The sequence below is a fragment of the Drosophila albomicans genome, chromosome 2L (assembly GCF_009650485.2).
Source record: "Drosophila albomicans strain 15112-1751.03 chromosome 2L, ASM965048v2, whole genome shotgun sequence".
Lineage (NCBI taxonomy): Eukaryota > Metazoa > Arthropoda > Insecta > Diptera > Drosophilidae > Drosophila > Drosophila albomicans.
Window position 1 is genome coordinate 24,219,645 of NC_047628.2, and position 14,380 is coordinate 24,234,024.

The 14,380-nt window shown below is 36.8% G+C and overlaps 1 protein-coding gene across 1 annotated transcript; it reads left to right on the plus strand.

Annotated features, from left to right (window-relative positions):
- The first annotated feature begins 5,771 nt into the window (after nucleotides 1-5,771).
- Nucleotides 5,772-9,517, plus strand: LOC117565196 (UDP-glucosyltransferase 2). Its single transcript, XM_034244200.2, has 3 exons — nucleotides 5,772-5,968; nucleotides 7,770-8,022; nucleotides 8,091-9,517. Exons 2-3 carry the CDS (start codon nucleotides 7,770-7,772, stop codon nucleotides 9,425-9,427), a joined length of 1,590 nt encoding a protein of 529 aa, XP_034100091.1. The 5' UTR covers nucleotides 5,772-5,968; the 3' UTR covers nucleotides 9,428-9,517.
- The last annotated feature ends 4,863 nt before the right edge of the window (nucleotides 9,518-14,380 follow it).

The following is a 14,380-nucleotide window of genomic DNA, read 5'->3' on the forward strand; positions in this document are numbered from 1 at the left end:
TAATGAACCCTTTGACACTAAGAAAGAAGACAGCCTTACCCACTGCTGTCTGTCGCTGCCTCTGCCTCTGCCGCTGCTCACGACATGCATCACAGACACAAATGCCACTGACAGCACATGCCCCATAAATCAGTGGCCAAAAAGGCATTCGCGCTCAGCTCATTAATAAATTAAATGCAGCAAAATCTGAAATACACCTAGAAAAGGCAGTCGAAGAAGCTTCAACTCTCTCCCCTTAACTGTTTGTCTGTTTGTTGTCATTGGTGTCGGTTACACGCCCCCACACACATTTCGAAGGCTCAGCTGTGCAACCCTTAGAGGTTACGGGTGTGATAACGTGGCAGCAACGACTTTCCGACACGCACAATTTGAGTTGCAGTTCGTCAGAAGGAGAGGCCCGAGCTGCCCCCAGAGGGCGACCACTTGAATACTATGCATATAGCATATCCAAATACCATATTCATATGTATATAGGTTAGGCCACACAGCTGTGTGCCTCTTGCCTCTTGCCTCTTGCCGCTTGCCTGTGGCACACATAACATACTCAAACTCAAACTCAAAACTCGTATGCAGCATATAAAATAAACACATAAAACTGCACTTTTCCTAATTGCTTGCTCGAGGGAGACAACGTTGCCTCCTTTTACTTCGCCTGCTGCTGCTGCTGTTGCTGTTGCTGCATGCAACACGCAGTATTCGATAACAAATCGGCGATAAAGCCACAAGCATATAGTATAATTTAAAGTCAGGGGAAAACTAAACAAGCGAATGCACACGTGCGATACGAATTGAAGTTGCCTGCAGAGTTGTCGAGCTCTGCCTCGCCGTGTGCTGTTATCTATGCCATGACATTGAAATATGTCCATAAATTTGTCTGTTTATAATGCAACAAATGCATATTCGATGAGAGCTGACAACCCTAGCAAGACTCTCTCATATCTCGAAAGGAAATGATAAGTACTTGCACTTACCTTCAAACTATTCCATTCAATATTCTGGGGTGCATCCTTTTACGCATCAACAGTTTTCCGTTGTTGTCTTGGGATGGGGGCGTTTTCTCCTGCGTGTTCGACAAGAATCACAATTTTAGGGCGTGTATTGCGTGTAATTTACGAGGAATTCGAATTAGAAATTTATGCGCAAATACCATGTAATTTGCTCATTAACAAATTGTTATAGGCTTAACTGCAACTGCATAGAAGTCGAGGTCATTGTCATGCTTAATATGTTGTGTAGCAGCAGTATCTTATCCGCCACAATTTGTGGCATCCTATTCACATCCTTGCAGCACCACTTGAGTTTTTTTTTCCCATCCTGCTTTACAACTTTATTTGTGCGGTACGCGTCTCATGTGTCCCATTAGAACTCGTATTTTAAATTGCCTGCCGAGCATCATTTTATTTTTGACATATTAAATTAATATTGACACATTGACAGCCTGCCTGGCTGCTCGTCATATTTGCTGACACGGCTGCCAAAACAAACCCCCCGCTTCCCGCCCCGTTTGCAACTCTAATAACCCATTACAGAACTATCAACAGTCATGTTGCAAGTCTCGTTCAGCCTCTCTCTCATATTCTGTCTAGCAGCGTCGACCACCCGCTGACTCAATGCTCAGTGCTCCGATCCGCCAATGCGGGCGTCGATCGACATTCCTGCTGCAGTAGTTAATGTTGGTCGACGGGCAAATACCCTCTGATAGGTTTGAAGTGTCTGTTTATTGGAGAAATACTTCAACTTTATGATTACATTTTATTAGATAAATGTAATATAATAAATACAATTGCAAAACTAATTTTTTTCAATCTGTCATCTTCCCTCATATTATATTAGAAAGACATTGGCGTCTGTTGATCTACAAAAAAACATAAGAATTTCAATATAGTACTGAAGATTTATTAACTTTTCGTATGTTAAATACATTATATTAACTAGAGATTATCCTAGAATTTTTTGATAGAGATCTTTGTACGAATTACAAAGACATTGGAGTCTGTTGATATGCAATAAAACAAGAGTATTTCAATAGAGTACTGAAGATTTATTAAGTTTTCATACACTGAATTTATCCATTAAGTTAAATACATTATATTAACTAGAGATTATCCTAGAGCTTTATGATACTGATCTTATTTTTTTTTTATTTTTTCTGCTTTTACTATTAAATTCTTACGAATACGAATTACAAAGACATATCTGAATTTATGCATTCATGTACTGAATTTATCCATTAAGTATATAATGTATTTAACTAGAGAACTTATTGATAGTGATCTGCTTTTTCTTTTTTTCTGATTTTACTATTAAATTCTTATGAATGTCTATCTGCAATAAAACAAGAGTATTTTAATGACTGAGTACTGAAGATTTATTAAGTTTTCATATACTGAATTATTCATTAATGTACCTTTGTCAATTTCTACAGGGTATTTCTTGAAAAAATTCGCTTTTCAAATTCGTGCACTAATCATGCGCAACCGTTCGATTTTGGTGAAATTTTTAATTGCCGCTTGAAACGCCATGGAACAAATAGATTCCGTTGAATTCAGCAGTGTCATCATTTGGACTTGGGCTTGTGTTCTCTTAGGGTGGGTGCATGTGTGTGTATGCTTCTACGTTTATGTGTGTGTGTGTGCTAGTGCGTGGTGTTCTCCCCGCTTTATCTAAAACGCGCCTGGGAAAACGCGAGCTGCTTTAATTGATAGATAGAAGCGAACAAATAAGTGCAGCTATACAAATGGCATACGGTCGACACAGAGTATCTCAGACAAAGGTTTTCCCAGTTCTAATAGATCGCCCAACGCACAAACGTTTTCGTTTTAGGTATCTGTATTTGATTTGCCCAAATTGGTCGATGGGCTTGAAGTGCAAAGTAAACATTAAATTGGCGCAAACTAACAAATTGTTTGCTTTTGTTCGGGTGGCCATCATTTGGCTTTAGATTTGGGTTGGGCTCAACGGGATGTCAAGCCAAATGATGATCACAGTGCGTGGGCACAAATCAAGCATCAATTGATGTCATCTGCTTTTGGGCAATTTATAGTTTGCACCTCGTAAAAGATTGAACATTCTGTTCATGGATTGCTTTAAAATGTTTTCAATGATATTATTAATATTTGATGAGTGTGTCGGCAATTTTGAGAGGAAGTTATTGACAAATTTACTGCGTAAAAATCGAACTAAATGGATGACATTAGAATTATTGCATTGCATTTTATAATATTTCTTTATAATTTGTGTTCTTAAAAGGAAGAAATTGTTAAAGGAAATTACTGACAAATTTAACTCTGAGGCGATTGAAATTATGGCTTCGAAATGTTGCCAATAAATTTGTCACTTTGTTGAGCTCTGAAACGGAACTAAGCTTTGAAATGTGGCATTTAGGTCAATATAAGCATTGACATTTCTTTTTTAAGTATCTAAACGAACTTGTGTTTCTCAAAGGAATAAATTGTTAAAGGAAGTTACTGACAAATTCCTTGAGATGATAATAATTTGAAGCACGAAATGACAGCACATTTCTCGAAGAGATTTTCTGAATCCAGTTTCACTTACTGATCAACTGCTGGCATAGATAACGTCTCCTTTTTTTCTTTGGAAACTTAATTTATTTGCTGATTAAATCTTTTAGAATTTGTTGCGAGCTGGACTTGATGCTCGCTGGCATCTGTAGGCTAATTTATCTTGGCTACAAAGTATCTTTATGCCACCGTTTGACGCGTTGCCTCTGCGTGCGGCAGTCATACTCGAACTCTCTTTCCCTCTCTGTCTTTGCGACTCGTTCGACACATTTCGCTACACGCAATTCAATTTCATTGCACCGTAGCCACATTTTGTGCCTTTGCTGCTTGTGAATGAACTCGCCGCATGCATCAAAAGTGCCGTTTCTTGGCCAGCCAAAGACGAAGCTACTCTGGTCGGGAGTGAGTGAGTGAGTGACTGACTTGCTTGGCCTGGGTTGGGCAGTTCATCATCGCCCACGCCCTGCCGCCACTCCGACGTCTCCCTGAGTTGCTGCTGATGTTTCCTTGTGGCTCGCTTCAGTGAAGCGTGCCAATTGTCATTGAAATGTTTCGGTTTCTTTTCGGGTTTTGTCTGACATTTCCTTTACATTTTTATTAATTTGTGGCACATTTAATCATATTTTTCGGGCAGTCGTCGTCTGTGTTTGCTCGCAATTAAATTCACAACATTTTGATTATGTCTAAGTCTTTTGTCTTGGTGCCATTAGCCTCAGTTGATAAGCTCATAAGCTTTGAAGACTTTCTTTCTTATCAGCAGACTGCAGACGTAGTTAAAATTGCGCATTAAAACTGATAAAAAAAAAGTATACGAAATTATTCGGATTCTATTAAAAGAATATATATATAATTTAATTGACGTTCATTGCTGGTGCACGATTTTCTCAACGAACGTTAGATTTATTCAATTGTTTGAATCAAACGGATTTATTATCGATTTCTCGTGAAAAGGAAATGCTTGAGGGTTTTCTATTAGGAAATCCCAAGTCCGATAAATTTAAATGCGTCTCTATTATTCGGACACTAATTGCCGTCTTACATAAAAGTATTGTTTTTAAATTTATTTATAAGCAAAGCCTTGTCATTGATTTAATCCCTAATTCGTCATTTTGGTTGCTTTTTTTTAAGAAAGAAAGATTTGATTTATTTACAGACCGGTTTTATTAGCAAGGTTTTTATTTTGAATTCATAAAGATTTGGTAATAATAGCCTTAAGAGTTTAGAACACTCTATAAATGCTTAACAAAAATTAATATAGAATAATGATGACAAATTTACAAATATAAACAAATAATTTATTGAACAAAGAGTATATTCTAAGCCGATGCACGCGACTTAAGCAAAGTATTCCAGAAATTCGCCAATTTGCCAAATAAATTAAGGAGCGGATCAAGTTGATTCGGGTTTGTTGATAGGTTCAATGACATGAGAACGACAACACAAACTGGTTGGCAAAACAAAATTAATTATTTATGCATCTTTGTCAAAATGATTGCTTTTACTTTTTAATGCAGTTAACGGATCTGTGAATTGGTTGTTGAACTTGTTGATCGACACTAGAATCTAGATCTAATTGCCATCTATCACGTGCATCAGTCACATGTGAGACACGTATGAATCGAATCGATTCAATTCAAATCGTATTGATCAATTGAGATCTGTTCTACTGCAATTATTTTGGCAACATCTCCCCAATGATTTCTCGGGTGTGTGGCAATCAAGTGAACACACAAAACAAAAACACACTTCTGAATCGCACATATAATTACGAATCCGACAAGCAGTCGATAGCCACAGCAATAATACAAAAAAATGGTTGATAATTGAAAGTGCTGAACTGAAAGATACCCTACAATAAAGATTAAAAGAAATTCAGACTACATATACAAAGGATATTATTAGAAATGTTGAATAGCTGCTCTATTTTGAAAGGTTGTCTGGTTTTATAGGGTATCTTGCATAACATTCTAATATATTCGCGACAATTTTGCATTGTTTTTGCACGTCTCAATGCCAGGGCTGAATTGAAATTCTTGCCGGTTGACGAAAACACAAACAAAAGCAAATATATATGCTCACGTCTGTATGTAGTTAATCATTCTATTTGTATTTGCTTTTGACTTTGCGCCTAAATTGTCTTTGATTGTAGCTTACTCAAATCGTTGCAGTCGCCGTCGCCGTCGCAGTCGCAGTTGACTTCGTTGCCAATGCAGCTGCTGGCGTCTCAGTCTCAATCTCAGTCGGTCTGTGATTAAGCAAGAAAGTTAAGGTGTTCGCGTTGTGTTTGGATCACTCAGTGATAACTGAAACTCGTTGCACAGCGGACGTGTTTCGCAAAGTGAATAACTTGTGCATTTGTGCACAAAAAAAAAAAACAACTCAATTATATCTACATAATCAACACGCAACACAGTTTAAATTACCAGCAAAATCTGAAAGGAAACAAAGTAAATGCAAAAAAATAAGGAAGTGTTGGAAATGGAATATAAATCGTTGCTGCAAATATATAGAAAATATATTTGATCAAATAAGTTAAGCAGACGCAAATAGAATTTTAAATCAACAAAGTAGAAATACTCTTAAAACCCAATTTAATTGTTGAGAAACTTTAACCGAAATTGAATAGATTCTTAAAAATAATTGCTATAATAAATATAGAAAAAAAATATAAATATAAAATGAAGTGCACTTTACAATATATAAAAATTTTTATTTGTATACTTGGCAAGAATAAATTCGCACATAAAAGTAAACAAATTCCCATAAATTTAAATGTGGCTTTGTTCACCTCAACCACTAAACATTTGTTAAAGTCCGTCCACAAGCAAATCATCACTAATTTGCCAATTAGACGCAAAAATATTATATTACAGGCAATTATGTTTATAGTTGCAGTCTCGTTAGAATCGTTAGATGAGAACCTTGGCACTTAGAACTCAGTATAGAGCAGGTGCATTGAAGCAACTCCACAATCAACTCAAACTAAAATGCAGCTATTTAATATAACAGTAAAACGGGAAGGAAAATAAACACGAAATTTAATAGGAAAAGTGTACTGCAATCGAAATAAATATATATAATCGCACACATATTACTTATGTACTATATGTGACATTCAATGCCGAATAGCGTTCATTTAATTTGCGCTTTTTTTTTTTTGTTATATAGAACGACAGCTAAATAAACAGTGAATTGTAAATTAAATAATTATACGTGTGTGACAATACGGTGATAAAAGTCAAAGTTGCAGCTTTAAAGAATTTGAAAATTGTGTAGACAATCCAAATGACATATATTACTTGCTGCGAGTTGTTGCAGAATCAAATTAGTTAAACAATTCTCTCTATGTATTAATTAGGTGAAACACACGCCCAATTAAAGGCGAACCATATAAGTGGTTAAAAGAATGCAGTCCAATCTACTTTTTATGCGCAATTCATAAATGAAGTGAATAATTTATTAATTTATTAATGATGAAATTTTATTTACCTGTTGCATTTCAATCAAACATTCAGATCAAGAAATGCAGATCAAAGTATTCAAATCTATAATTTGTATGTTGGACTTTAAATACCCTTTCAATTGTTATTTTCATCGATTGTTTATTATCAAATATTTATTAGCTATTTATTGTTGACATTCAATCGATTATTTCGGTGACAGATTAATGATATTTTCATGCGAATTTATGTTAAGTTTGACCCAGACTATGTGTTGATAACACATTTATAATATACATTGAATTGTCGTATCGTCTTTGTTGGCAAAATAAATAATTGTGCTGATAACAATTGTAGAAACGAGACCAACGAAGCTTTTGACACCTTGTTTGCATTGAGTTTTCTAAAGACTCATCAATCGACTTGACTATAGACAACCTTATTTTTAAATGCTAGACAGATAATTATTTAACTAGTCGTCCTCATCGAGATCTATCCATCAATGCGTTAAGTGCTTCCTGATATTGTTTTACTGCCCACAGCAAAGCTGTAAACAAAATCAGTGTAACTCGTAAAGTTAATCCCAAGACATGCAATCCGTAAAAAGACAACGAATAATAAGGAAGTATATTCTATCGTGTTGATAATTCTACGTCTGCTTAAAGATCAAACAGCTTTAATTCCATTTGGCAATTTAACTCGTTTATGCAAATAAAGATAACGATGTTAAAGCTATTGCGAATCTGTCTAAACTGTATGATAATCTGACAAAGTAATGTTGACTGACATATTAAAATGCTAATTGTAGATGCAGCTGCAGTTGAGATCTTTAATAGGGATCTGTTTGCTGACGATGTGTGGACTCAGCTGCAATGCGGCTCGCATACTGTTTATGGGTCCATTTCCAGCTCCAAGTCACTGGATGTGGCTGGAGCACTTTCAGCGCGATCTGCTAAAGCGTGGACATCATGTGACCAGTGTCAACAATCATCCTACTAAAACGCCACACGAGAATCTAACTGAAATCATAATTAGTCCGTCATTTGATATACCCAAGCACTGTGAGTAAATGCTTTAAACAAAATCATTTTTGTTGCTTAAACTAATCTATCGATGGATGCTCCTTTAGTTCCCAAGAAGAACATCTTCAACATGCAGTTTGCCAGCGACTTTCAGAATTTGCAAATGTGGTGGCAAATTGGGCTGATGACGACAGAACATGCGCTGCAGGATGCGCAGCTGAAACGTCTCATCGACAGCAAGGACGAGCAATTTGATCTGGTTATTTTGGAGCAGTTCTTCCATGAGGCGTTCCTCATGTTTGGCAAGAAATTTTCGTGTCCTGTGGCGACCATTGGCACCATGGGCTATGCGGATAACATGGATCATGCCATGGGCTTGGTGACACCTTGGTCATTCATACCTCACTTGTTGCTGTCACACACGGATAAGATGACATTCTCGCAGCGTGTTTACAACACATATCTATCGCTATACGATGCCATCATGAGGCGTTGGTATTATCTACCCAAGATGCAGCAGCTGGCCGAGAAATATTTTGGAGAAGTCATGAACGGAGTGTTGCCGCATGTGCATGACTTGGAGCGCAACATTTCGCTGATGCTGATCAACAGTCATCGCAGCGTGGACTTGCCGCGTCCCAGCATGCCAGGTCTTATCAATGTGGGCGGAGCGCATATTCAGCCAGCCAAAAAGTTGCCAACGGACATGCAAAACTTTCTGGATAATGCCACACATGGCGTGGTATACTTCAGCTTGGGTTCGTACATGAAAAGCACGGATATGCCGCCCGAGAAGACGGCTCAGATACTGCAGGCTTTTGGCAAACTGAAGCAGAAGGTATTGTGGAAATACGAAAATGCTTCGATTGGTCAATTGCCCTCGAATGTTATGATAAGCAAGTGGATGCCACAGAATGACATCCTGGCACATCCGAATGTCAAACTCTTCATTACGCACGGCGGCATCTTTGGCACACAGGAAGGCATCTACTGGGGTGTGCCAATGTTGTGTATTCCGCTGTACGGAGATCAGCATAGGAATACCATTAAGTCAGTGCGTGAGGGTTACGCTCGTTCCTTGGTCTTCTCCAAGTTTACTGTGGACGAAATGGTGCAGAACATCGAGACTCTCATCTATGAGCCGCAATACAAACGCAGCGCTCTGGAGGTTTCTCAGCGTTTCCGTGACAATGCGATACATCCGTTGGATGAGGCCAGTTTCTGGATCGAATATATCATCAGACATCGCGGAGCGAAACATCTGAAATCACAGGGAGCCTTTATGCCACTTTATCAGTATTTGCTACTCGACGTCTTGGGCTGCGCATTGTTGGTCTTGCTTTTGACGGTTTATCTGCCCTGGCGCATGTTGCGGAAGGTTCATAAAATGTGGACAGCAAATGCAGCCACTGCCCAGGCCCAAAGAGCTAAGAAGCAATTGTAAATAGTCTTCCAAATTATAATGTTGTCTTAGTTATTAGTATGTTGTATTCGCAACAAATATAAGGTGATATAATTTTAGAAAAGTAAGAAATGCGTTTTAATGTGGGATGGTAATATTTTTAAGATATGGTACTAAATTTAAATCTAGTAAATTTTACATTTGAAATGTTATTTTAAGGTTCAAGGTAATCCGTGCTTCTCTATGCATATTTTCATCTCCATGCTTTATTTTATAACTTACATTATCAGACAATTTAGATCAAATTTAGCACAGCTGCCGTCTAACACAATATTCATTGCCTACTTTTGGGCTGCATTCAAAATTGTTTGATAATGCAATGGAAAATAAATAAGAATGTATTGCATATTTTAGGGTGATTTAATTTAATACTTTCATGCCTTAGACCATCAATAAAATTTCACTTAACGGTCACGTTATATTGAATTTTAAAGTTCACATAAGTTCTACTGTTTAAAATTCACATGAACTGCATTTCTTATTATTCCCAGTTATACTATAAACTAAAAAACTATTGCTTGCCAATAACGATGAACTTATAACATTAGAATTACAGAATAGTTCCTCTGTCGATAGAGTGTCTTCTCTATTTTAAAGCATTTGTAGCTACCTCAACACGTGAAGGCGGCTGCCATTTGGCTGTTGTTGCCCAGTTTTATCTAGTATATATTTATTTTCCATGAATAATTTATGTCCCAATTAATTAAATCGAAATAGGCAAATAGAAAAACTTGAAAAGTGAAAAAATACAAATAAATATTAAAATCACATGGCATATTTTGTGCTGAGTGTTTTGCCTGTTGGCTGTTGGCTGGCAACAATCACGAACTGGCAGACACAATTCAAAGATCATAAAACGCCCACACAATGCACGTTCTTTTGTTGGCCAAAGTCTGTGTAGCGAATTGTCGCTTAGCATATTGAAAATCTATAGACACTACGTATGCTGTCTATCAATGGCAGAACAAAAGTGGCCGACAATCGAGAGGCGTGTTAGCCAACTGGCTAAAGGGCTGATTGTCGATGCAGATATTTAAAAACTACTGTTGAAAATTGGGAATAGAAAGTCACGGTGAGCCTAATATTATATTATTTAAGTTGTCCTCAATACCGCAACAAATTTTGTTTGGTTTTCACTTGAAGTTACTTCAAAATTTGCTCTGAATTGTGTCCTTGAAAGTGCATGAAGTGGAAAGTTTTTTTTGGGGTTAATTGTCATATTGTCTTTAAAGATCTTGCAAGCTCACTCTCTGACCGTTGTGTATCAGTCTTTCGATTGGTACGAGACTTTCTCTGCTTCATCCGAGCTCCATTCGACAATCTATCAATCATTTCAATAGCTATTTGTATTCAGATTATTCGCCATGCTCTCAGACATATTATAATTTATTGTTTAGACATAGTACTGATCTAGTCATGTGATATAACTGATTCTACAAGTTTCGCTTCCGTCTGCCAACATCATCTCTGTTTTTCTCTAAATGTCTTGAGCTGCTGCTCTGCCATTTATTCCTCATTTGGACCATTCACAAAATTCGCATTGTCGCCTGGTTTATGTCACATGCATCGCATACTTTCACTGTGCGGTCACCTTGTGAAGGTTCAAGTGCGTCTCCATTGTTAATAACCAACGCTGTTGCTGTTGCTGCTGCGGTGGCTGTGGTTGCTGTTGTTGTTGTTGTTGTTGTTGTTGTTGTTGCTGTTGGCTGCTGTTACGATCAGTCAGTCAGTCATATGTCTGATGCCCTGTACCCGTTCGTACCGGTTGAGCCAAGTGGTGAAGAAAAAAAAAGAGACTGTACGCATATTTGGCGCATCTTTTGTTATTGTTATTGTTTTAATTTGATGCCTCTTATGTTGTTCGATAATAAATTGAAATTTTAATGATACATATATTAATTGACCTCTATGATGTCTCTTGGCTGCCGCCGCCAATGCAAATAGATGTAAAGTGGTAAGCCCTACATACAACAAAATGAACAACACTTGACTGACTTTTCGGAGGCAACTTTGTATGTGTTTTTTCCTCTTCTTCTTCTTTTTGTTATTTGCATTTTTTTGAATTTTTGTGTTAGGTTAACGGTACTTAATCACCTGTTATTTTATAAGGTAAATGTCGTGCATTTTTGCGTTAAATATCATTAAAATAAGATTTGAATTTCTTTACGTAATTAAGAAACCGAAACCGGACCTATACCTAAGCACACATATCAGTGCGATCGAGTACTACGAACTTGGGGCCCCCTTTAAAGAAGACGGACACCACTCATCATCACACTCGGAATGTGAGATGAGTGATGGAATTAGTGCCTGGCACGCGAAATCGAAATAGAATACTTTATGGGCCACTTCACAGTTACGAAGAATTGGACACAAAATCCAAAATCCAAAAAAATATCATCAAATAAACGAAAAATAAAAAAGAACCGCCATCAAGTTCAAATTATATAATCAGAGGCGCCATGCCAACTATAAGTGGAAACCGGCTTTATGATTCTAGCCAAAAATTTACATAAAAGCTATGACGAAGCTGTTGTTAGCCGCGGCTGATGCCAATGTGGATATGACAAACTATTTTAGCACTCACCGTAAAAGCGAATGCAATAAAAGATGTTTGAAGGATTTTTTGGAGTGCGAAAGATCAGACAAATTGACATCTGTAAAAGCTGACGCGACGTTGCTGCTGCTGCTGACCGAGAGGTGAGAGACGCCTTCACACATCCGTATTGAAAATTAGCAAGTACGCCAAAAATATTAACTTATGGCATTTCGTATTGCAGTCGAATTATTTACGTCGATGAATTTGAAATTAAAACAAGTCACATGAGTACAATAAAATCGAAAATCGAAAAGACAACAACAAAAAAACAAAATACCGCAAAGCCAATAACAAAAAACAAATGACAAACCAAACCAACAACTTTTGTGTATTTCTTCTTAAGACTGTCGCTTTTTTTCTACTACCAAATCTGTGCTTGGGTTCCTGCTGCCGCTAATGTCGCGAGTTGGCCAAAAAACAGAGAAAAAAGACCGTCAAAAGTCAAATGAAGACGACGATCGTTGAGAGCACGTGATGCGATGCCACAGCTCATGGTTGATATTTATTTCAGTCTTTTTTTCCTACTCATTTTGTTAAATATTTCGTGTTTTTTTTTTTTAATATTTTAATAAATGTTTATGCATTTCGTTGTTGGTACGTGGTTGTAACTATGTACGTCTTTGTAATTAAGCGAGTGGCAGAAATGCTCATTTAAATGTAATTTGAAATCTTTTTTTTTCCTCGCTATTTTTTTTTTGTAGTTTGTTTTGTTTTTTGGTCAGCTGAGGTGACAAATTAAAGCCCCGGCAAGGTCATGTGAGGGGCGTCCATTAGCCATGAAGCTAAAGCCAAGCCGAGTCGAGCCGAGCCAAGTCAAGAGGCAGGCGCCTGACTCTTCGACTCTTTATTGTACAACTTGTGGCATTTTGTGTGTCGTTTTAAACAGTTTGTTTATTTGCCTGCGCTTCGATTGGAAAGTTAAGGCTTTTGTGTTGTGCATTTGTTGTTGCAGATTTCTGATTTCGACTACGGTTGTGTTTGTGTTTGTGTGTGGATTGTGGATTACCGATTTCCACTATTGCAAATGATGCAAAACATAATGTGAACATAATGCGCTGCCATTATGCAAATCAAACAACGCATCGTAAATACGTTGACCTGCATTAACACAAAATACTTAATTTTTGTTATCAAAATGTATGCGATTGTATATCAATAACAACTTTATTGGGCTTGCAGAAATATCGCCAAAATAGCATTCAGTTCATATTAGGTTGTATATGAAATGTAATAACAAATATGTGTAGATATATTCGTGTTTGTTATATATATACAATTATTACTATCAATAGAGATGACCTCAATCCGAGTTTTGACATATATTTATCCTGACGATAAAACTATTATTATTATTATTTTGTTGAAATAACGAATACATCATCCAGATGAGCCAGAGCCATTAATATCTTCAGACTTGAAGCTAAAATACTTGTGAATTGATAAATTATCTATTTCTATCTCTAATACAATACAACTAATTCGTTGGTTGCTCTCAAAAGACCTAAAAGAATATGTTTCTAAATAACTCTGTCAATTTAAGTAATTTTCATCATACTAAGCAGATTCACACCCTCGCATTTAATGGTATTAAGCAAAATGAAAAATACTAATTGATTTGAAAGGTGTGCATTGTTGCACCTCTTTTCGTTGTTAGAAAATGGAATTGAAGAAACATTTTAATGAGATTTCAACAGCGCACATAAAATTCTTTTAATTTCAACGTTTTAAATGGTACTTTTCGTCGGCTAAACAATTATTCATTTTCTGCTTAAATTTCCTTATTTAAAATCAAACTATGTCAATGCTATTTTTGCAACTTTTTTATTATGCATAACATTTATTTTGTTTTCTATATTTATAAGACATTCTCTGTGCTTATCTAAGCTTATTTAAATATGCAATTTGAATTAATTGAGTGGCTTCCAAGTTGATTTCTAAGTGCGAATTCATACTTGTTTGTTGATTCAATTAGATGAGCTGATTCTTTATGATAATTTTGATGGCAAAAGTAAACGAAGCAGGTGTGAAGGGCTTCCAGACTCAGATCAGATTTGATGCTGTAATCGATGAAGTGACGTCCGGTGTCTGTAACGCACATTTTGTAAACCACAAAAACACGTCAACACAACTCTAAATGATTTTGGCTGATTTTAATTAGCAGCAACATAAGCAACCACATCATTTTGGGGTTTTATGGCGTTTCTAAGTTGACAATTGCGATGGCATCTCTGCAATTGATGAGACACCTGCCGCCCCTTATTGGCCCAACGAATTAGCGTTCGCATACTAAGCGAAATGTTTGAGATGCATATTAACAATGACTATGGGCGTACTTT

Excerpts from the sequence above, each read along its gene's own strand:
- LOC117565196 (XM_034244200.2), top strand. The coding sequence starts at position 7,770 with ATGCAGCTGCAGTTGAGATCTTTAATAGGGATCTGTTTGCTGACGATG. Across the intron at positions 8,023-8,090 it reads ATTTGATATACCCAAGCACT|TTCCCAAGAAGAACATCTTC; the intron begins GTGAGTAAATGC and ends ATGCTCCTTTAG.